Genomic DNA, 22899 nt, shown 5'->3' on the forward strand with positions numbered 1-22899 from the left:
CTGGCACCCCCGGCTGCCACTTCCAATCTCCTCCTGTGTGTTATTCCCTAGTTTCGCCCCAAACGCGTTCACTTAAGAGGATGAAATGCAATGTGGAATGGCAGCTCAGGGAGAATGAATGAGAGGAGATGACTTGTCTCAGAGAAAATGAATGTTCCCTCCAACCGCCCATTCTATATGTGCAGGCAAAGGAAGGGCTTACCAGGATCTTGGAGGTGTAGGCACTGTTGATAGAAATGCCATTGACAAGAAGGTCCAGGACCTTAGGCACGAGGGCATCGGGGCTTGGGATCTGACGGTAGTGGGTGTTCCCGATATAAGCCTGTACCACGGTCATGCGGTTCATGGTCAACGTGCCTGTCTTGTCAGAGCAAATGGCTGTGGCGTTGCCCATTGTCTCACAGGCATCCAGGTGCCGCACCAGGTTATTGTCTTTCATCATTTTCTACGGAAGACAAGAGCAAAGACTCGAGAGGGGACCCACGGAGCTCCCCCAGGGAAGGTCAAAGGCCATTTCCTAGCTAACATCTGTCCACATGCCATTCTCTTGTCCCACAGAAAAATGCAGGATACTCTTCTTGTGAATCCTCTTTAGATTCTACTGGGTCAGTGGTCAGCAAAACTCGTTAGTCAACAGAGCCAAATATAAACAGAACAAGGATTGAAATTTCTTTTGAGAGCCACATTTTTTTAAACTTAAACTTCTTCTATCGCCACTTCTTCAAAATAGACTCGCCCGGGCCGTGGTATTTTGTGGAAGAGCCACACTCAAGGGGCCAAAGAGCCGCATGTGGCTCTCGAGCTGCAGTTTGCTGACTACTGTACTGGATCATTGAAACACTGATGCAGCTATCACAATGGCCCGTCCACAGGGCCCGGGAATGGGGCTCTTAGGAGGTACCACACGGAGTCCGTAGAGCATAGGTGGCCCATCCTTTTGTCAAAGGCGGTGTGGCACTTCCCTCTCCCACCTGTGTCCTGAGGGAAGAGAAAGTGTCATTCTGGTCTCACCTTCACAGAGTAGGCCAGTGAGATGGTGACAGCCAGTGGCAGCCCCTCAGGCACAGCCACCACCAGGACAGTGATACCGATGATGAAGAACTTGACAAAGTACTGGATGTAGATGGGGGTGCACTCGGCTAGCCATGACTTGCCCTGTATCACGAAGTTGTCGATCACAAAGTACAGAATCAGGATGAGAACGGTGATAGCAGACATGATCAGACCTGCACAAGAAACAGCTCACGTGAACCCCGGCACCTGGCCATTCCTAGGACCCGCCCCCAGGCTTGAGTTGTGGCCTTTGTCACCAATTCTCCAAGCCGCTACCTCCAGGAAGTCATACTAGAATCCCCTCCTCATTCTTGTTGCTTGAAGGAGTGTAGGGAGAGACATGGGTTTTGCATTTCAGAGACACGGGCTCTGACTTAGCACTGCAGATTTGACTCTGGCTTTGGTCTAGTCACTCACGCTGTCCGGCCTATTTTCTCACACATAAGTAAGGGGGCGGGCCTAGTGTTCTGAATCAGCATTCTATGATCTTATCTCAGACCTACTCTCTTCCCACGAGTCACAATGCAGTGATTATATTCGCCAGCTTCCTAGTAGTTTCTCAGGGTAGACTTTCCCCAATAGCAGGCTGAGAATGCCAGGCAATTTTGCAACTTGTTTACAGCGATGCCCCCATGGTGCTAGCATAGCACCCCCAAAGTCCAATCTCTAGTACAGAGCCTCCCAGGCAAAAGGAGGCAACCACAGCACATACTTACATAGTGCCTACTCTGGGCCAGGCGGCCCTTCATATTAACTAACCTATTTCATCCTCATGACACCCCGGTGAGATAAGCTACTGTCATTATCCCTTTTCTGAGGAAACAAAGGCACAGAGAGGTTTTTGGTATGGCACACTGGTGGGGGACCAACCATCTGGCTTGCAGGCGAGCAGTTTCCTGGGATGTGGGAGGACTCAGGAGGAAAAGAATTCCCTTTAAAACGTGGTCAACGAGCTAAAATCAAGAAAGTCCCAAGGATGTCAAAACCGGTTTGGCTCAGTGGATAGAGCGTCGACCTGCTAACTGAAAGGTCCCGGGTTCGATTGTGGTCAAGGGCATGTACCTTGGTTGCAGGCACATCCCCGGTAGGGGGTGTGCAGGAGGCAGCTGGTCAATGTTTTTCTCTCATTGATGTTTCTAGCTCTCTATCCCTCTCCCTTCCTCTCTGTAAAAAAAAAAATCAATAAAATGTATTTGAAAAAGAAAAAGGAAGAAAGAAAGAAAGAAAGAAAGAAATAAAGTCCCAAGCAAACTGGGACAGCTGGTCAACCTACACACCAAGGCACATGGAAGGTTCTGCTCAAGGTCTATAAACAACTGGCCCAGGGGTTCCAATGGCGCTGGGGCCAGCATCTGGGCAGAGGCGCCCATGTCTGCGGCATCCTGTCTGCCTCACACTGTGGTCTGGCTGGGTCTTCCCTTTTCCTGAGGGCCTGCTGAGCAAGGCTAGAGGTGGTCAATGCGTACCAATGAGAACATACTCTTTTGCACTTTACTTCATCGTGCTCAGGGCTAAGGTGAGGCAAACAAGATGTCCAGGGTACGAAACGGAATGAGGTATTCCTCTCTGGGGGGCGCAAGGCACCTCATTTTCCTCATCCCAGTCCTGGCCTCGCTTGAAATGTAAAATGAAACAACAGAGGAGACGACTGGCCAGCCACCAGGAGGTCTGTGCTTCCCAGGGCACAACACGGGGATTAGGAGGAAAACAGGAAGGATTAGGTGAGTCTGGTTAATGTTCCAAACCTGTGTGGCAGGCCCAATAACTTGACTCCACACCTGCATTTCATCTCATCCATGGCTAATTTATATTTAAGAGATTTCACGGTAGTCAAGATTAGTTGGGTAAAAGAACTGAATGAACAGGCTAGACCAGTGGTCGGCAAACTGCGGCTTGCTCTTTGGCCCCTGAGTTTTTAGCAAAGGCCAGCTTAGGAGCACCCTGATTAAGTTAATAACAATGTACCTACCTATACAGTTTAAGTTAAAAAAAATTTGGCTCTCAAAAGAGATTTCAGTTGTTGTCCTGTTGATATTTGGCTCTGTTGACTAATGAGTTTGCCGACCACTGGGCTAGACTAGCGCTAACAGAACTCACTGTGATGTTTAAAATATCCTCTATTTACACTGTCCAATATGGTAGCCACCAGCCTCATGTCATTATTGACCCATCAAAATAAGGCTAGTGTGAACTGAGGAACGGAATGTTTAATGATATTTAATTTTAGTTAATTTAACTAGCAACAGCCAAACATGGTTAGCAGCTACGGTAGTGGACAGTAGATTCTAGCCACTCAGTGTGTGCTTAGTGGGTCAGTGGCACTGGCCTCGCCTGGGCTTGCTAGAAATGCAGACTCTCAGGCCCTGCCCAGACCTCTTGAATCAGACACGGTGTTTTCACAAGGTTTCAGGAGAACTGTACACAGAGATGCACTAAGCCGGACTATGACTGTGGTAAGCAGAGGGGTGGGGTCAGGGAGTAATTCAACAGAGGGATATGTCTGTTGAAGAAGCAATCTTCCTTTTTTTCCCCTTTTTTCTTTTTTTCCTTTTTCTTTTTATTAAATTATTATCTGTGTACATATCTTACCATTGTCCCCCCCACTCCCATACATGCCCTCCCTCCCCAGAGTTTTGTGTTCATTGGTTGTACTTATATGCATGCATACAAGTCCTTTGGTTGATCTCTTATCTCCCCAATCTTCCTTTTGTTCCCGCCTCCAAACCCCTCTCCCCATCCCACCCCTGAAAGAATGCAGAGGACAGGCTCAGGGCCGGAAGTCCTGGAGAAGCCACCTCCTCACAAGCGCCATTAGTGACTTCTCCTCTGTAAATGGCCAGGCCACTGCCTCCCCCGTCCCTGCAATCCTTATTTTGCATTTATGAGTTTATGGCTCTGCCTGGCCTGATGTAACTACTCTGCTAGGGAACGATCTCTAACAACCTTCTCTTCGCTTAAGGAATGGACAAGCCCCAAGTCCACACGTGACAGGTAAGCAGTCATTACAGCCTCCCTTCTTGCTAATGTAAATCTCCCGTGTTGTGATATAAGTTCTTTACTTCCCATGTGTTTGGATGAGAGATTTCAGGGCCTTTAAACCTTTATACGCGGGCAAACACTTCTCTCTGAGGGCCTAGGCGGGGTCATGATGTGGCTGCCTAGACCGCACCAGCCTCTGAGAAGGCTCAGCTTCCTCCGCCAGACCTGGCTGGTGTGGAGGGAAAGGAACCGATGCAGTGAGACTCTGGAACAGCCTCGATAGACCACAACAAGCGGAAGGCTCCGCGGGACTCACCAGCTTTCCCGATCTGCACAGCCAAGCGCGTCAGCTTGCCCTGCAGCACCGACTTCTCCTTCTTGGGCAGCTTGACCACCTTCTTCTCCTTCTCCTCGCTGTCGACGCCCTCCTGGCTGTTGAGTGGCTGGATTTCCAGGGCCACTCCATCCTGAGCCTTGGCTAGGGTGCACACACAAATAGGACAGGTGAGCAGGCAGGGAGCAGCGCGGAGCAGCGGGCAGGTGGAAACCAAAACACCCTTCTGTCTTCTTCCTGGATACACCTTGTACCCCCGACATTAGCCCTGACCACTCTCACCCTAGGCCAGAGAGGGCGCTGGCCTTCAACCCCCTATTAGGGCCATGGGGTAATATTCTAAGAGCTGGATAGAAAACAGGGTGCTGTTGGGGTACAGATTTTCTCGGTGCAGCTTCCTGGCACCACCTCAGAGCCCCATGCCAGGTTTATGCTAGGGAGACGATCAGTCATGCCAGTAAGTGCTATTTCCAACCACCACCCTTCCTGGAAGTTAGCACTCGCTATAGTGAATCTTGCAGAAAGGGGCTGAGGGGAAGGCTGGCAGATGTTTCCAGAGCATGAGGGCCCTAGTCTGCTCTGTGAAAAGGTTCATCCCTCTCTGCGCATAGACTGCCAGGGAAGAAACACCTGCCCCAATCAAGGGTGTTGTTCTCCAGCTCCTCCTTCTACCAGGTGAACAACAGGGAAGGGAATCTCTGACAAAGGTGGAGAGACACAGAGTAGGAGCGTGCGTTAGTCTTTTGGGGGGAGAGGGAAGAAGCTGCTGCGAGGGCCCCTGGAAGAAGAGAAAGAAGGGATTAAGACAGACATATACATCCCTTTTGCTTTTTAAAGAAGAGAAGGTAAGTCCTAAAATTAAAGAATCACTTTTGTGCAGCCCTGGCTCTCCGACGGGAAGACGTTCTTTTTAAAGACTGCGGTGACACGGTGACAGAGGCACTGTCTGAGAGCAGTGCTCTTTGGTTCCCACTCCCTCCACCTTCACCCCTGCAGAGCTCGGCCCCTTTGCTTAGAATGCCCTTTCTGAGATTCGGTCTCTGCTGTCAGACTCACAAACAAGACAGAGACGGATGTTAGCACAGCCACCAAGAGGAACACACATCAGATCAGGGGGAAGAAAACAGACTGTGGAGAGAACAAAGAATAGGGTAGGAGAGAGGCACAGAGAAAAGGCTCTCTCCGAGCTCCTGAGACCAGCGGAGGGTTCCAGACCAGAAGAGAACACCGATGAGGAAGCCAGCAAGAGGAGGGTGCAGGGACTGCCCACCCCGGCGCCCTCCACCACAAGGACCCTGAAGTCTTCCAACCCAGATGCGGATGGTTAAATCCAGCCTAGGGCAACGAGGAAAGAGTTCAGCACCCTGGGAAGAGCGACAGGTGGACCCCGCACACTCCCCAAGAGAAACCTTGACAGGAGGTTCCCTGAGCCAACAGTAGAGGGTGCTGTTGTCCCATCTTGGATTGAGACCGGGACCTTGAGACCACCCCACATCTCTGCACCTTCCTCAGGATGAGGCATCTGGGCCACAGCAGCAGATAACAGATTTATGACAAGGAAAAGGGAGAAGGCAGATGGCCTGGAAGGTCTGGTTTGAGTGTAGTCAGGTAGAGATGGGAGATGAGTGGGTGGACAGGTTACCTTTGTTGCGATTTTCGGGGACTCCTTGTTTTTTACCTGTTTGAACAAGAAAGAAAAAAGTGGGGTGGAGACCCAAGGTAACTATTAAGAGATCAGATATCCAACTTGGTGGTCCTGCTCAGAGCCCAAAAGGGCCACAGCAAAGGGACTGAGCTGCAGGGGAGGGGGCGTGAAGGAAGCTCCGTCTCTGCTCCTGCCCCTTCTCACTTGGGCTTCTCATGACACCACGGGGAATGGAGCAGACCACGCATGCAGGCAGCGCACACCCACACAGCGCCGTCTCCCGAGCATGGCTGCATCGCGTGGAGAAATGGGGTGGTGGTGGGGGGAGCAAGAGGGTGAACTGTGTTGGCCTGATGGCAAAGGCTCTGCAGAGTCCCCACGTCATCACCAGCACCAGGCCGCCTCCTCCTCACTCATCTGCAGATGGCTGCAGAGACGCACAGCGTGTTGTTTCCTTTTCATACCCTGCCCTCCACTAACCAGCCAAGATGGCCCTCCGCCTAACGGGTGGAGTCCTTCTCTCCTTCCAGGGAAGAGGGAACACGTAGGGAAAGCTGCAGATGTGGTTTTTCTATGCTTTTCTCAGGTGCCTTCTGTTTCTCCTTCCTTCAAGAACAAGTGAATGGCCAAGGCGGGGCTAACTTCACAGCAGGCATCACCTGTTTGCTCACTCTCCTAGCTGCTCTCTCTCTTCCACTGGCAGCCCAAGGTTCTGCAGGAATCCAGTTTTCCCTTAGTCCCGTGGTCGGCAAACTGTGGCTCGCGAGCCACATGTGGCTCTTTGGCCCCTTGAGTGTGGCTCTTCCACAAAAATACCACAGCCTGGGTGAGTCTATTCTGAAGAAGTGGCGTTAGAAGAAGTTTAAAAAATGTGGCTCTCAAAAGAAATGTCAATCGTTGTACTGTTGATATTTGGCTCTGTTGACTAATGAGTTTGCCGACCACTGCCCTAGCCCTCATGTTTCTTTTGCCCCTCGCTTCCCCCATGTTTGAGGAAGAAGGGGATGGGATCAGAGGACTACAATGAGGGGCATTTAGGGCCAGAGCACTGGCCAGCTCACTTGGGGCAGGCTTTATAACTCACCTCTTTACAACCCACCAATGTGCACAGGGATGGAGGCTCAACTGCAACCTGATTTGGGAGTGAGAGCCAGGATCTGGGGGCATCAGAGCCCCCTAGAGAGCCAGGGGGGACATCTCCGTCTCCGCTCTTCAGCCAGCAGTCTCCCATCAGATCTGCTCCCTTGCCTCCTAACTTGTCCGTGGGGACAGGAGGGAAGAGAGTCTCATTCTGAATGCCTCTTACCTTTCTTCTTCTTCTCCTCCTCTTCTCCCTCACTGGCCCCCAAGAGAGTAAAGATGATTCCAGTCTGGGAGTTGACACCTACAGCAGTCACTAACATCCGGCCAGAACCTTCCATGACATGGGTCCCTGTGGGAGAAAGGAGAAGATGGGAAGAGTGTTGTGTTTTACACCTCACCATGCTCCGGTGTAAGACACAAGCTTCCTTCTTCCCCTATGGATAATGATACTCAGCAGAGAGAAGGAAAAGATCAAGAGCTGGGGCCATTTAAAATAGAATAAGTAGCCTGGCTGGTGTGGTTTAGTGGTTGAGTATCAACCTATGAACCAGGAGGTCACAGTTCAATTCCTGATCAGGGCACATGCCTAGCTTGCAGGCTCGATCCCTAGTTGGGAGTGTGCAGAAGGCAGCTGATCGATGATTCCCTCTCATCATTGATGTTTCTCTCTTTCTCCTTCTCCATTTCCTCTCTGAAACCAATAAAAATACACTAAAAAATTAAAATAGATAAAGTAAATTGGGAGCTAAGGAGATAAGTGTGTCTAACTGCTTTAGGGTAAGGCTCCTTCCCTGACCATCCACCGTCTTCCAGCACTTGCTCCACAGAGAACTTCTGTTAGGTTACCTTAGATCTTTGTATTTAACCCACTCATGCCACTGCCCCAGGGAAAGGGGACAGAGTGGGGCCTGAATCAGGTCTCCGTGGTCTGGCCAGTGGGAAGAGGCAGAATGGAAACCAAGGTGGCCAAAGCCATACCAGAGAGCAACATGGGGTCTCTTTCCAAGGATTTCTTGACATGGTCCGATTCCCCAGTTAGGGAGCTCTCGTCAATCTTGAGATCATTCCCCTGGATCAGGATCCCATCTGCAGGCAGCAGGTCACCTAGTGCACAGAGGGGAAGGGGAAACAGGGAAAGGGGGCGGTAAGAGCCTGGCAGAGGGTGGGGACCATCCAACCCCATCCCAGACCTCTCACCTAGAAGCAATGGCCCAGGGAGTAGCTGGAGAGCCTATTTTCCAGGTATTATAACTTCAAACAACTGTTCATCCCCAAACACCTTCCCATGGCCTGAATATTACATACTTTTAACCCGAAGACACATAAGTCTGACAATCTTTTGGGAGAGTTTCCGTTAGCTCTTTCTCCAAATTTCCTTTCATAACCCTCTTAAATGTGACCGAGGGGCTAACACAGTTTGGGATCATATCTTCTCGGGCCCTCAGCCGTAGGGAGGGTGGCGTGGGGAAGAGAAACCCGGAGCTCTCACCGTATTTGATTTGGGCGATGTCACCCACCACGATCTCAGCCACAGGGAGCTGGATGATGTGACCATTTCGAATAACGGAGAATTTCTGTTCCCTTTCAATGCGGTTCTGCAGCCCTCGGAACTGCTTCTCTTTGCTCCAATCATTGAAGGCCGTGACTAGCACCACGATGATCACCGAGAACAGGATGGCTGCCCCCTCGATCCAGCCAGCTTGTGACTCCCCTTCATCCTCTGGACTATTGATAGGTAGACCACACTCTGGCCCATCGAAAGGAGAGAAAGAGAGGGTCACCTAGGTGCTTTGATTGACATTGAAACAATGGGGGTAGTGCTTCTGCAATCCCTCAGAATGGAACGTCAAGGAAAGAGAATCATAAAAAAAAAATTAAACTCTTGGGTAAGAGAGCTTCCCTCGAGGGATATTGGAGGACAACAGGATTGGGCTTCATTCCATCACTATATGTTAACCCAAGAGTAGCAACTGAATAAATAGTGCAAAACATGTCAATGCAAATCATAGGCAGGTCACATGTAAAGAACTTATGACTCCTGACACAGTCAGGCGCCTGCTGTTATGGTCCCAGATGCCAATATTTGTGTTGGGCCCGCTGGGAAGCAGGTCGTGTTGGTTGGGTGAGGGTAGAGGATTTGTGGCATTCCACATAAGGATTTCACGGGAGAAGGAGGAGAAGACCCTGGGACCAGAATGGGTTGGGAGAATAGCTTATTAGCTACTTGTTGGCTTCCTTTAGAGAACCCATCCTGAATAATGGGGGAAATGACAGATTATTTAAGCTATAATCTGTCAACCACGGAGTGCTTTTTGGTGGTTGGGGAAAGAGCCAGGTCAGAGTTCTGTGGGGCAGTCCAAGACACTCACTTTCATTTTCTTCACCATGGGGGCGGTAGAAGGACAGAACCAGGGAGATGATGGCTGCGATCTCCAGGATGATGAGGGTGACATCTTGAAGGGCTTCCCACACTAATTCTAAGAAGGTCTTGGGCTTTTTGGGGGGGATTAAGTTCTGTCCAAATACTTGTTTACGTTTTTCCAGATCTGCTGGGTTCCCAGAGAGACCTGAAAGGAGACAGGGGAAGAGATGAATGTTAGAGGAAAGCAGTGAAAAGACCTCTTTACAAAAAAAGACCCCCTGAGCCCTAGCAGGTTTGCTCAGTGGTTAGAACATTGGCTTGAGGACTAAAGGATCCTGGGTTTGATTCTGGTCAAGGTCATGTACCACAATTGCAGGCTCGATCCCTAGCCCTGGTTGGGGCGTGTACAAAGGCAACCAATTGAAGTGTCTCTCTCACATTAATGTTTCCTCTGTCTCTCCCTTCCATTCTCTCTCTACAAAAAATAAAAATTAAAAAAAAAAAAAATGGAAAAACACCCTCAGGTGATGATTAACAAAACAAAACAAAACAAAACAACAACAAAAAGACCCCTTGCTTCCTAATATGCCCAAGTATGAGATCCAGTTAGGGTGGCCAAACTGCCCCAATCTGTTCAGGACTCCAGGGGTGTGAAACGTTCAGTAAAAAAAAAAAATGGGTAAACTGCAACCAGGTGGTCACAGCGGCCACTCACCCTCCTTAGTCTCCCGGGGAAGCTAGCTTATTCCTACACTTCATCTCCTTCCTGAGCTATGCACCAGGCTCCAGCTCTAAGGACACAAACATTCTCTCTCATCATTGATGTTTCTCTCTCCCTCTCCCTTCCTCTCTGAAATCAATAAAAATATATTTTAAAAAACGTTTTCTGGGCTCACAGTACTTCTCTCTCATATTAGCATGTATATGCTGGCGATGATTTAAAAACAGAGTTCGCTTCCATCCATCGGCTCACACACAAAGGCCAGAAAGAACAAGCTGTCTGCTCAAGGTCATGCTAGGAGGCGAGGAGACAGCCCCACCAGGTGTCCTGATTTCAGCGGCTGGAGATCCACAGAAAAGAGGCACCGAGACTCCAACCTTGGGCATCCCCTCTGCGCACACATCCCCTTCCCTCTCTGACACACACACAAAGACACAATAGCACACCCCACGAAGAGGTACTGCTATTCTATTAAGTACTACATATCTAGACTAAGTACTAGGTACTAAGAGAAGTACTGCTATTCAGGTGGAATAAAAACAAAACAAAACAAAACAAAAGGTGGAGCTACAAAGTCAGAGAGTACGCCATCCTTGAGAACCAGCATGCTCCCACTAACACAGACATGCTTGCATACCTGTGCCAGTGTGCACACATGTTCTGAGCATGTTCCCAGAGAGGAAACAGAATTATTCCCGGTGCTTTTCTTACAGCTAGGCCTCTCTGCTGGGCCCCAGGGGTTCACACTTTAAGGGAAGTGGGAAAATCCTAAAGTTTTCATTCCTGCCCATTGGCTGGCTTCAAGTTGTTTCCACACAACAAACAGCAAATTGGCCCCTCTGGGCACTTGAAGTCACTGGCTGCACAGTTGGGTGGGTCCTCACAGGCAGGGTGGGGCAACTTTGTCATGAAAAAAGCCAGCAGATGAGGAGGGTGAGAATCAGCCAACAGAGCTTCAGAGAATGCAAAGAACCCAGCCCAGACAGCTCAGTGGTTGAGCGTCGACCTATGAACCAGAAGGTCACGGTTTGATTCCGGGTCAGGACATATGCCTGGGTTGCAGGCTGGATCCCCAGGGTGGGGCATGCAGAAAGCAGCCGGTCCATGATTCTCTCTCATAATTGATGTTTCTATCTCTCTCTCCCTTTCCCTTCCTCTCTGAAATCAATATAAACGTATTTAAAAAACAACATCACAAACAACAGTGCAAAGAAAAGCAGATGACAGGACTCTGCCAGGAAAAAACGGAGACACTGGTGCCAGGGGGCTTCTTCAGACTGAAGCCAACATGCAGGGCTTCCCCTGGCCGCGGGTGGGGGTGTAGCATGAGGGCAAATATCGACTCACCCTCTCCACTGAATAGGCTCCAAGAGTGTTACCTTAGCTAGGCAAGAGGGAAGATGCGGGTTAGACTGAGGAAGGCTTTCAGACAAAAACGGGTTTTGAGAAGGGAGTCGTGTTTACAGGGCCTGAGACAGCCTCTCCGTCACGAGACACTCACCTGCCTGTGAAGGTGGATTTGGGGCCCTGCCTGGATGCAAAGGGAGAGTGAACTGGCATCCACACGTGGGGAGTCTGGGATTCGAGAGCTTGTGTTTAGGGGAGGAAAACAGGAGCTGGTGGGGGGAGTGGTGCCCGATGCTCATATTCCCAGCCTCCTGCCTCCCAGGGCCCAGCGGCACCACCCTGGCCTCTGGGTGGCACTGCTGAGCTCTGCAGGGGAGCATGCCTTGGCAAGAGCATTGGAGGCAAGTAGGCTGCTTCCTAGAGGCTCTGAGAAGTCAGGCTCCCAGCGGGGAAGGAAAGCCAGGGCCTGGGAAAGGAGTGCTCCTGGGCAGGGCATCTTAATCCCCAGGCAGGCAGAGGCAGAGCTGCCAGGGGCAGGGCTTGCTGGTTCCTCCTCCCCAGGGACCCAGGCAGCAAGGCTGTGCCAAGTTGGGACTGCTGTGCTGGAGGGCCAGCCTTGCTTGAGGGAACAGGAGTTCTCATCATCTGCCGGTCTACTTGGGATGCTTCTCAAGGAGGCAGGGTTCACAATATAAAGTCATTCACGATGTCATGGGATTCATGGTGTAACGGGATTCACAAAAAAGAGTGGTCGTTGCCTCCTTTACAAGAGCGAGTACACGCTGTGAGGGCAAACCATGACATCAGATGTTAGGGATCAACATAAGGAACATCACAGTGGCTTAATGAAGGCCCAACAACAACCACAGCAACAACCACAACAGCAACCACCACCCATGTGAGGCGGCTCTGCCTTTCTCTGTTCTCATATTAATACCGTGTAATCATCCTTGACTCTTCCCCTTCTCTTTCCTTCTCCCTCTCCCTTTCCCTTTCTCTCTCTCCCTCTCTCTCATCTATTATAGCCATTCAGTCAGGAAATCCTGTTAGCTTTACCTTCAAAATACATCGCAGGCCTGCTCATTTCTCCTTTTCCATGGCTACCATCCAGGTCTAAAGCATCATCATCATCATCATCATCATCATCACCATCATCATCATCTCTTGCCTGGATTATTACAACTGCCTTCTAACTGGTCTCCTTGCTTCCCCCTCTTGCCTTCTATTCTCATTCTCTTCAATAGAGCAGCCAGAATGATATTCTCCAAACCAACTCATGACACTCATCTCCTCAGAATCCTCTGGTGGCTTTTCCTTGGAGTGAAACTGGGCACTGAAGACCGTATGATGGCCAATAAGACCCCCTAGGAGCCCCCAGATCCCCCATTCCTTACCTCCTACCATCTTCCCCTTGGCCTCGGAGATCCCAGCCAAGCTAGCCTTCCCTTCAGTCTCTGAACGCACTCCACATGCTTCAATTTCGGGGCCCGCGTTCCCTTTGCTCAGATTCCTCTTCACCAGGTAGGGGTCATTCCCTCCCCTCCTCAGGTCTTCGTACAAACGTCACCTTCAGAGTGAGGCCTTCCCTGACCGCTGTATTTAACATTAGGACTCTCTGCTCCAGCACTCCCCGTCTCCCTTACCCTGCTCATGGTCCCCTCTCCTGGCCTTCTCCCCTAATATATGCTAGAACACATTCACTGATTGCTTGTCTATCCCCTCCACGAGGGCAGGATTTCTGACTGTTCCTGAGGTCCGCAGCAGTGCCTGACACGTGGTACCCATCCATATCTGTTGAGTGAGCTGAATAAATGAGCAGTACATAAGTTTGCCAACATTTAAGTGACGTCTGTGTCAGACGCTTCCTTAGGTACTTCTGTGTCTTCTCATGTGAAATAACCCCATGCACTAGCTACTCTTACCCCCACTTTACATATAAGCAAACTAAGACATGGAGCGGTTAGGTAACTACTCAAGCAGAGCATGTGACCGAGGCTGTCGGGCTCCACCGGGAGCCACTGGATGCCAACCTGGCCACAGAGGAGCTGGGCAGAGGCAGCTGCTTCCCTGAGGTTACGTCCTGGGGCCAAGGGCTTGTCTGGGTTTGCCTGGGACTTCCCTGGTGTTTGTACAATGAAGCTCCCGCCTCCTGGGAATGCCAAGAACACCCCCTCAGTCCCAGGCCAACAGAGAGGGTTGGCCACCCCACTTTATCCACCCAGGGCAGTCCCTCAAGGTGCTTTCCTGTGCCTCTAAGCAGATCAGCCCGTAACCACTGCTTACAGTTGGGGTGAGTCAGCTCTGCCCTCAAGGATGGGGTGACACCACGTCTGTCAGAGTCCAACCTATACCCTCTGTATTCATCAAAGGTTCCCTCTGGGCTTTCTTGGACCCAAGCGAACGAAACCAGACACAGCATGGAAAACAGGAAAGGTCAGGCCTTGCTCGCACCTAGAGGCCCTCAGTCCCACACGTACTTCCTTTGTGCCATTTTCTCTCCTCTGTGTGCTCCACCTTAATCACCCTACGCTCTTCACTAGCTACCTTAAGAAGCCACGGGGCTGTCCCAGTTCCCAGCATGCCCCGTGCAGGGAGGGGCAGGCTGGGCTATTAGCATAGTAGCCTTGGGAATCCTCCCTCAGACATGTGGCATGGCACAGGAGGCCATGTGGGGCTGGGAGCCTGGCCAATCCCCGATTCTGGGCTTGCCATTCCAACTCTCCCTGCCCCTGAGAGGCCGCTGGGCCCGCGCCCAGCAGCTGTAATCGCACACTAGTCCTCGTCCAGCCCAGGAGAGGGGTTTAGCCCTGATCTCTGCGCTGCTTCTCAAACGCTGGGCTTCCTGGAGGGGGAGGAAGGCTTGGCAGGGAGAGCATGCTGGGAACATAGGAAAAGGGTTTCCCCTACAAGACGTCAAGAAAAGGAGAGAAACCTTGTCCACCAGGACATGGGAAAGTCTACCCACACAGGAGTGCTCAGCCGGGGCCAGACTGAACACAGGAGCTGGGAGAGGTGACAGGAATGCAGGCTGTGACGTCATCGCCCCCACCCCACGCTGGGAGTGACAGGCCCCTGCCCCGGCGGGCGGGAGATGGAAAATGTGTGTGTGCGGCGCTGTGCTGGGGCCCGGGGCGAGGGCGGGACGCTGCGCCGGCGCTCCATGGCCCGGCTCCAGCAGAAGGGGTCCTAGGAGGCCCAGGACTGTGGGCAGAGGCACCCTTCTTTATCAGAACCAGCTCAGCCCCAGGAAGGGTGTGGCTGGCTGGGTTGGGCCTCACGAGGGACTTCCCAGCTGTCTGAGTGATGACACCTCACCAGAGAGACAGCCGAATCTTCGCCCACACAGGCAGCACAAGGGCGAGGCTTCTCTGGGCTTGACTTGAAGGCAGTCCTCTCTGGGACAGGAGCACAGACATCAGAATGCCTTTCAAGGCCTACCTTAGAAACCCCGGGCGAGGGGCTACGGGGAGGAGTAGCTTCAAGTCAATACAGGAAGCCACAAGCATGCCTGGCCAGTGTGGCTCAGTGGTTGAGTGTCGACCTATGAGCCAGAGGTCATGGTTCCATTCCCAATCAGGGCACATGCCCGGGCTGCGTGCTTGATCCCCAGTGTGGGGCGTGCAGGAGGCAGCTGATCAATGATGCTCCCTCATCACTGATGTTTTTACCTCTCTCTCCCTCTCCCTTCCTCTCTGAAATCAATAAAAATAAATTTAAAAAGAAAGAAAAGGAACCCACAGGCTTTAGCTAGTTCCTGCTGCTGAGCAGAGCTGCTTCCAACTTCAGTTTCTCCAGCTGAACACATCCGCAGGCTGGCCTTCCAGTTAACCCAGAGATGAAGCCTCGTCCCCAGGGGCCGGCAGGAGGAGGCGGGCTTGGGGAAGAATGCCCCCTGCCTCATTCTCTTCCAAAACACCCTGCGGAGGTGGGCGTGTCCCCAGGGAACAGCCCCTTACCTGGCCCTCTGCTCTGGGCCCCTTTTGAACACCCGACTCTGTCAGCGGGAAGCCCCCCAAGGCCCCGCACCTTCTCCTGGGCCGCCTTCTCCACACTGCGTGCAGGTGCTTCCATCCGGGTCACACTCCCAGCTCACACCTCAGAGCTCATCCAGAAGAGCAAAGGCCTCCCTCCAGCGAGAGGCAGCACCGGCCTCAGTCCAGGGTCAAGAGGAACCGACCCCCTCGACGGTTCCATGCAGGGCAGCAACAAGAAGGTGCAATTCAAAACAAACCTCGTGCCAAAAACCGGTTTGGCTCAGTGGATAGAGCGTCAGCTACGGACTGAAAGGTCCCAGGTTCGATTCCAGTCAGGGGCATGTACCTTTGTAACAGGCACATCCCCAATAGGGGTGTGCAGGAGGCAGCTGATTGATGTTTCTCTCTCACTGATGTTTCTAACTATCTCTCTCCCTTCCTCTCTGTTAAAAAAAAAAAAATTATATATATATATATATATATATATATATATATATATATATATATATATATAATTTTTTTTTTAAACAAAACAAAAACAAGAAAAAAATACCGCACAACCGCTTCTGCAGCGCAGAGGGTTCCCGGCTAGTGGGAGGGGAGAGAGCAGGGCAGGTGCTCAGGTTCAGGAAGATGTAGCTGCTCTCCCCAACCAGATTTCTCTGCCCCCCTGCCTGGCAGCTTCATGCCAGCTAACCCAGAAGCCCAGCTCTGGGCAGGGAGGGGCTGGGTAGAAAAGAACCCCCAGAGCCTGGGGCTGAGCTAGCGAGAGAAGGCCCGCTGCTGTCACGCACCGTTGGCCTAATTCAACCTTAGGCAGGAGTGCAAGCCAGACAGAACTCCCAGGATGCACCGTGGAATTCCCTGCAGGGAGGAGGGACTGAGGGCGGCCACGTTTACGCTCCTGTTTTTTTCTCAATCATCCACCATATGGCTGTCGGTGATGCTGCTTCCCCCAGGTTTTGTGAAAATCTTGCCCACCCCTCCACCAAGTACTAAACATTCCTTTTATGGAGCGACTGGGCTTGCCTGGACTACTCACTTCCCAGCAGAGCTGCTTTCTGGTGGTCTGAGCTGGTTTGTTCTCCCCACTCCTCCCCCTCTCTCTCTCCAACATGCTCTGTTGTTTGGAGTTTCTCTCGCATCTTAAATCAGGGCTAACATATCTGCCCCAAAGGTGACCTCTGCAGGCTGTGAATCTCTGCAGCCACAAGCACATACATTACTTTTAGGATAATTTATTTGGCATCTTTAGTAGAAGTGGAGCAAGGGTGCCAGGGGTGGCTACGGGGCAGAGGGCGAGAGGAGAGAGAGGTAGCTCCGCTCTGCTTCTATCCTGAAACCGCTGAGATCCTAACCACGGATATCCTCAAACAGAGAGAGAAGAAAGTCTCCAAGAAGCCAGTTGCTGCCGAAGCCGGTTTGGCTCAGTGGTAGAGCATCTGTCTGCGGACTGAAAGGTCCCAGGTTCGATTCCGGTCAAGGGCATGTACGTTGGTTATGGGCACATCCCTGGGAGGGGCTGTGCAAGAGGCAACTGGTTGATGTTTCTCTCTCATCGATGTTTCTAGCTCTCTATCCCTCTCCCTTCCTCTCTGTAAAAATTCAATAAAATATATTAAAAAAAAAAAAAAGAAGCCAGTTGCCCATCTTATATCTGTTCCATCCACAGTCACTCACTCTCCAGTTCCCTCCACTCCACTCCCCTCCACACTAACGCTCTCTACAGCGGTGGTCTCTAAGGAGTGGGTGTGCTTCCATCTGTCGAGGCCAGGAAAAATACTAGAACTTTTTTATATTACTCCATACACCTTTATTTCTCGAATATCTTATGGAAGTGATATTAGTGCTGGAAGGGCTAATAGTAATGCAGTAGTGTTGTATAGGTGAACACTTATTGGGGGCTAGGTGTTCAGATTGGTTTTCCGGATCGACCATGCTATTAGAAATCCCAAGCTGCCACCACCCCAGGCTGTCCCAGCTTGTGGAAAGAAACGAGCAGTGCTTGGTAGAACATGCCTCCTGAACACGGCAAAAGGAGCCGTGAAAGCCCTAAGGTCTTCACATGGAGGAGACATTAACCTAAATTCTTCGGTTAATGAACCAGAATTGCAATTCGGGCTGATTATCTTATAAAAGATTCTCTCCCCTCCTGCCATTGACTCCCCAAAGGAACTCAGCTCCTTAAGCCTAGTAGATGCTCAGCGCTTGGGCACAGATGCTTATACCGAAAGCCAGGGACATTCAGTAAGGGGTAGCAATTACCTGGGGCTTCAGAACAGCCGCCCAGAGATGCGTTTCTGAGGTGTGTGGATTGTTTTGAGCTAAAGGCAATTTTCGCCTCAGGCTCAGGAGAAACGTACGCCCCTCCCTCTAACCTCCTAGAAGAACTTGAATTAGGGGCTTCCCCAGATATAAGAGATCATCGGAGGTAACATTTTGACTTCTCCAAATGGCAGAACAAACTTTTATTTTTTTCTTCTGATCATCCTGCAATGACCCTTTGAAGCCACAACGCCCCTTACCTCACCCCTAGCTCAGTGTCTTATAACTTCCATGACCCCTTCTGACTCTGAACCTCTCGTGCAAGTGGGGTCTCTAACCCTCTCATGTATGTGGGGTTCCATTCACATGCATGTATTAAGTGTGGTTATTTTCTCATGTCTACTTGATGATTAGACCAGCCAGAAGACTGAGGGTAGAGCATGGCCAACCCAGAGCTTCCTGAGGCAGGCCGATGATACAGGAGTTCTGTCTCCAACTCCTAGGCCTCCTTCCTGTCCCCTGCAATCCCTTCAGCCTAGGTCCCCATACGTGTGTACTCCCGTTAACACCCATCACTGCGCTCTGACAATATTTCTGAAACTGCCTTACTTTCCGGGTATTCTCTTATAGCCTGTCAGTTCTATGGATGGAGGAACTGTGCCTGCCGGGCTCATCATTGTGTCCCCAGCGCCGGCTAGACATTAAGTATTTGTTGAATGTGATTGCAAAGGAACTGTAAGCCCTCTGTATCCCATGTCACACCCTCAACTCTGCAGAGGAGGGAAGTAGAAGGGTAGAGAGGGCACATGAGATATAATTCCCACCAACATTCTTCTAGATGCAAATTCAACAGGAACAGTCTTTACCTTTCAGGACCAAGTCCACAGGTAATGATTTATTCTTTAGTGAAGGCTCCCCTTCTCTGTCCTTTCTAGTCTGGGCATAGATCTTCTCCCTACTGTTGGCTCCTCCTCATAAAACATCTTTCTTTTTCCTAAAAAAGGGTAGCACAGCTGAGGACCAATGTGGGAAAGTTCTTTGGGGAAAGAAGGACACAGCCTGTAATCCAATCACAGAAATTGCTTTCTCCCAACCTCCATGGAACCTTCCTTCCATTCCCTCCTTTAATTCTGAATGAGTAAAAGGAGCTGCGAAACTGTCATTCTCGGAGCACCTGAGAGCTCACTTCCCAGCATGTCAATGGTTTGGCTCAAATAAACTCTCATGAGAATTCTCTACAGGTTTGGATGTTCTTATGTTGATAAATAAAATAAACTTAAATGATCTGTGCTTTGAGTTTCCCTGTTGCTGCTCTAGCATGAGAACTGTGAGTCAGAAAACATAAAACATTCCATTAGGCAACTAACTTAGCACCTTTTGGCCTGTTGAGAGAAAGGGTATATATGACTTAAAAATTTTAAATTAATTCCCACCTTCCTCTAGAATGTGTAAATTTACAAGAATAAAACCATGTTAGAAAAGAGTATAAGTAACAATTGACACCACAGAAATACAAAAGAAAATATTATGAAAACTATATGCCGACAAATTGGACAATCGAGAAGAAATGGTTGAATACCTAGAAGCATACAATTTCCCAAAGTTGAATCAAAGAAAAAAAAACACATAAAATCTGAATAGACTTATTATACCTAATAAAATTGAAGTAGTAATAAAAAAAAAAAACTCCCAACAAACAAAAGATCTGGACCAGATGGCTTCATGGTTAAATTTTACCAAATATTCAAAGAATAACTATCACCTATCCTTCTCAAACTACTCTAAAAAATTCAAGAAAAGGAAAGACTCCCAAGCTCATTTTATGAAGCCAGCATTATCCTAATTTCAAAACCAGATAAAGACCCTACAAAGAAAAGAAAATTATAGGCCAAAATCCCCAACGAACATAGATGCAAAAGAAAAAACCTCAACAAAATATTAGCAAATAAAATTCAGCAATACATTAAAAAGATCATACACCATGATCAAGTGGGATTTACTCCTGGATGCAATGTTTGTACATATCTGAAAATCAATTAACATAATACACCACATAAACAAAATAAAGTATGTAAAATCATATATCATATCAATAGATGCAGAAAAAGCATTTGATAAAATCCAGCATCCATTTATAATAAAAACTTTCAGCAGAGTGGGAATAAAAGGAACATACTTGAACATAAAAAAGACTACATATGACAAACCCACTGCCAACATTTATACTCAATAGGCAAAAACTAAATGTTTCCTTTAAGATAAAAAAAAAAAGAGAAGGGAAGTCTAGTTTTACCACTCTTTTTCAACATAGTACTAGAAGTCTTAGCCAAGCAATCAGATAAGAAAAAGAAATAAAGAACATCCAAATTGGAAAGGAGGAAGTAAAACTGTCATTATTCTCAGGTAACATATAATGTACATAGAAAAACCTAAGGAATTCACCAAAAATCTATTAGAACTGATAAATAAATTTAGTAAAGTAGTAGGATACAAAATAAATGCTCAGATATTGATTGTATTTTTATATACTAATAATAAATTATTAGAAAGGCAAATTAAGAAAACAATTCCATTTATAACTGCCACAAAAAATTACTTATAAATAAATTTAACCAAGCAGATATTTGAAAAATTGTAAGACACTCCAGAAAGAGATATAAATAAATGAAAGCATATACTGAGTTCATGGATTGGAAGAATTAACATATTAAAATGTCCATACTATCCAAAGCAATCTGTAGATTCAACATAATTCCTATCAAAATATCAATGGTGGTTTCATAGAACTAGAACAAATAACCACAAATTTCATATGGAAACACAAAGACTCCACCAATCTTGAGATATCAAACCTGATATCAAACTATACTACAAGGCTATAGTAATCAAAACAGCATAGTACCAGCATTAAAACATACATATAGATCAATGGAACAGACAGAGAGCCCATAAATAAACCCACACTTGTAGGGTCAATTAATATTTGACAAGGAGGCAAGAACATACAATGGGGTAAAGACAGTCTACTCAATAAATGGTGCTGGGAAAACTGGATAGATACACGCAAAAAATGAAACTAGACCACCTTCATATACCATAAGCAAGAATAATTCAAAATGGATTAAAGACTTAAATGTAAGACTTGAAACCATAAATATCTTAGAAAAAAATATAGGCAGTAAAATCTCTGATATTTCTCTTAGCAATATATATATTTTTTCTGATGTATCTCCTCAGGCAAGGGAAACAAAAGAGAAAATAAATAAATGGGACTACATCAGGGAAAAGTTTTTGTACAGCAAAGGAAACCATCAACAAAATGAAAAAAACCACCTACTGAATGGAAGAGGATATTCCCAATGATCTATCCAATAAGGGGTTAACATAAAAAATTTGTGAAGAACTCAACACCAAAAACAAACAAACAATCCAATTAAAAAATGGGCAGAGGACCTAAACAGACACATCTCCAAAGAGAACATACAAATGTGGCAATATACAGATGCAAAGATGCTCAAAGTCACTAATCATCAGAGAAATATAAATTAAAACCTCAATGAAATATCACCTCACACCTGTCAGAATGGCTGTCATCAATAAATCAGCAAACAGTAAGTGTTGGTGAGGATGTGGAGAAAGGGAGCCTGTGCACTGTTGGTGGGAATGCAGACTGGTACAGCCACTGTGGAAAGCAGTATGGGGGTTCCTCAAAAACTTAAAAATGGAACTGCCTTAGGACCCAGTAATTCCACTTCTAGGTACTTATTCCAAGAAACCTGAAATACTAATTTAAAATAATATAAAATAATAAAATATGCTCATTGCAGCATTATTTACATTATCCAAGATATGGAAGCAACCCAAGTGCCCATCAATAGATGAGTGGATAAAAATGCTGTTGTATATACACTGAGTGACCAGATTATTATGATCTCTGAACGCATAATAATCTGGCCACTCAGTGTGTGTGTGTGTGTGTGTGTGTGTGTGTGTGTGTGTGTGTGTGTATTAGAGGCCTGGTGCATGAATTTGTGCATGGGTGGGGTCCGGCCAACCTGGCCAGAGGGAGGAGACATGGGTGGTTGATTAGCCTGCCTGCTGGTCAAACTCCTGCTCGGGGGGACAATTAGCATATTATCCTTTTATTATATAGGATATACACTGAGTGGCCAGATTATTATATGTTTAGAGATCATAATAATCTGGCCACTCAGTGTGTATATACAAAGGAATATTCTTTGGTCAGAAAAAAAGAAAAGAAATATTACTATTGTGACAACATGGATGGACCTGGAGGGTATTATGCTAAGTTAAATAAGTCAGTCAGAGAAAGACAAATATCATATGATTTCACTTATGTGTAGTATCCAAAGAACAAAATAAATGAACAAACAAAACTGGAACAGATTCATAAACACAGAGAACAGACTGATGGTTGCCAGATTAGGGGAGATATTGGGGAACTGGGTGAAAAAGGTGAAGGGATTAAAAAGTACTAATTGGCAGTTACAAAATAGTCATGGGGATGTAAAGTATAGCATAGGAAGTATAATCAATAATACTGTAATAACTATGTATGGTGACAGATGGAACACTTTGTAAAATATTTGATTATGTAACTACTATGCTATACACCTGAAACTAATACAAAATACTGAATATAAACTGTAATTGAAAGATAAAATTAAAAAAATAATGTTATAAACTCCAAGTTCAATAAGGCTCCTTTGTTGCTATGGTAAAAAAAAAAAAAAAAAAAAAAAAAAAAAGAAGTCAACCTATACTACAGATGCTGTCAACTAACAAAAAAAGGAAGGTGAAGGGTCATACTCTAGGAATCCATCTTCCCAGCCTTACTTCATGCTGGTTTCCAAACAACAGAATTCAAGTACCAGACAAATTTATTTATTCATATTATTAGTCTACAGGGGCCGCCCACAAGTGACAAGACTGTGCTGGGCTGTTAGGCACTTCAGTGTGGTCTTCTGTGAATAGGCTGGTTTTTATAGCATCAGCTCAATGGGGTACTTGATAGCAATGGTCTTTTCTAAGCCTGCCCAACTAAACAGCTCTCAGCATTACTGGTGTCTGGGGAGAGACCCCTGAGTCAGAGCTATTTGGTGGTGTGTTTTCCTG

At 47.9% G+C, this 22899-nt stretch overlaps 1 protein-coding gene across 4 annotated transcripts in view; it reads right to left on the reverse strand.

Moving 5' to 3' along the window:
* ATP2B4 (ATPase plasma membrane Ca2+ transporting 4) overlaps positions 1-22899 on the reverse strand; it is a 98655-nt gene that overhangs the window by 25368 nt on the left and 50388 nt on the right. For 2 of the 4 annotated variants that reach the window (XM_084865834.1, XM_084865836.1), the window contains exons 3-10: positions 9464-9661; positions 8584-8841; positions 8073-8198; positions 7318-7443; positions 6009-6044; positions 4349-4510; positions 1012-1226; positions 203-445 (exon numbers count right to left, since the gene is read on the reverse strand). In XM_084865834.1, the coding sequence (XP_084721960.1) occupies positions 203-445; positions 1012-1226; positions 4349-4510; positions 6009-6044; positions 7318-7443; positions 8073-8198; positions 8584-8841; positions 9464-9661 (1364 nt within the window). The remainder of the gene's footprint in view (positions 1-202; positions 446-1011; positions 1227-4348; positions 4511-6008; positions 6045-7317; positions 7444-8072; positions 8199-8583; positions 8842-9463; positions 9662-22899) is intronic. The other 2 variants (XM_084865835.1, XM_084865837.1) reach the window with 1 other exon arrangement.

The sequence above is a fragment of the Pipistrellus hanaki genome (assembly GCF_964339955.1).
Source record: "Pipistrellus hanaki genome assembly, chromosome: 18".
NCBI lineage: Eukaryota > Metazoa > Chordata > Mammalia > Chiroptera > Vespertilionidae > Pipistrellus > Pipistrellus hanaki.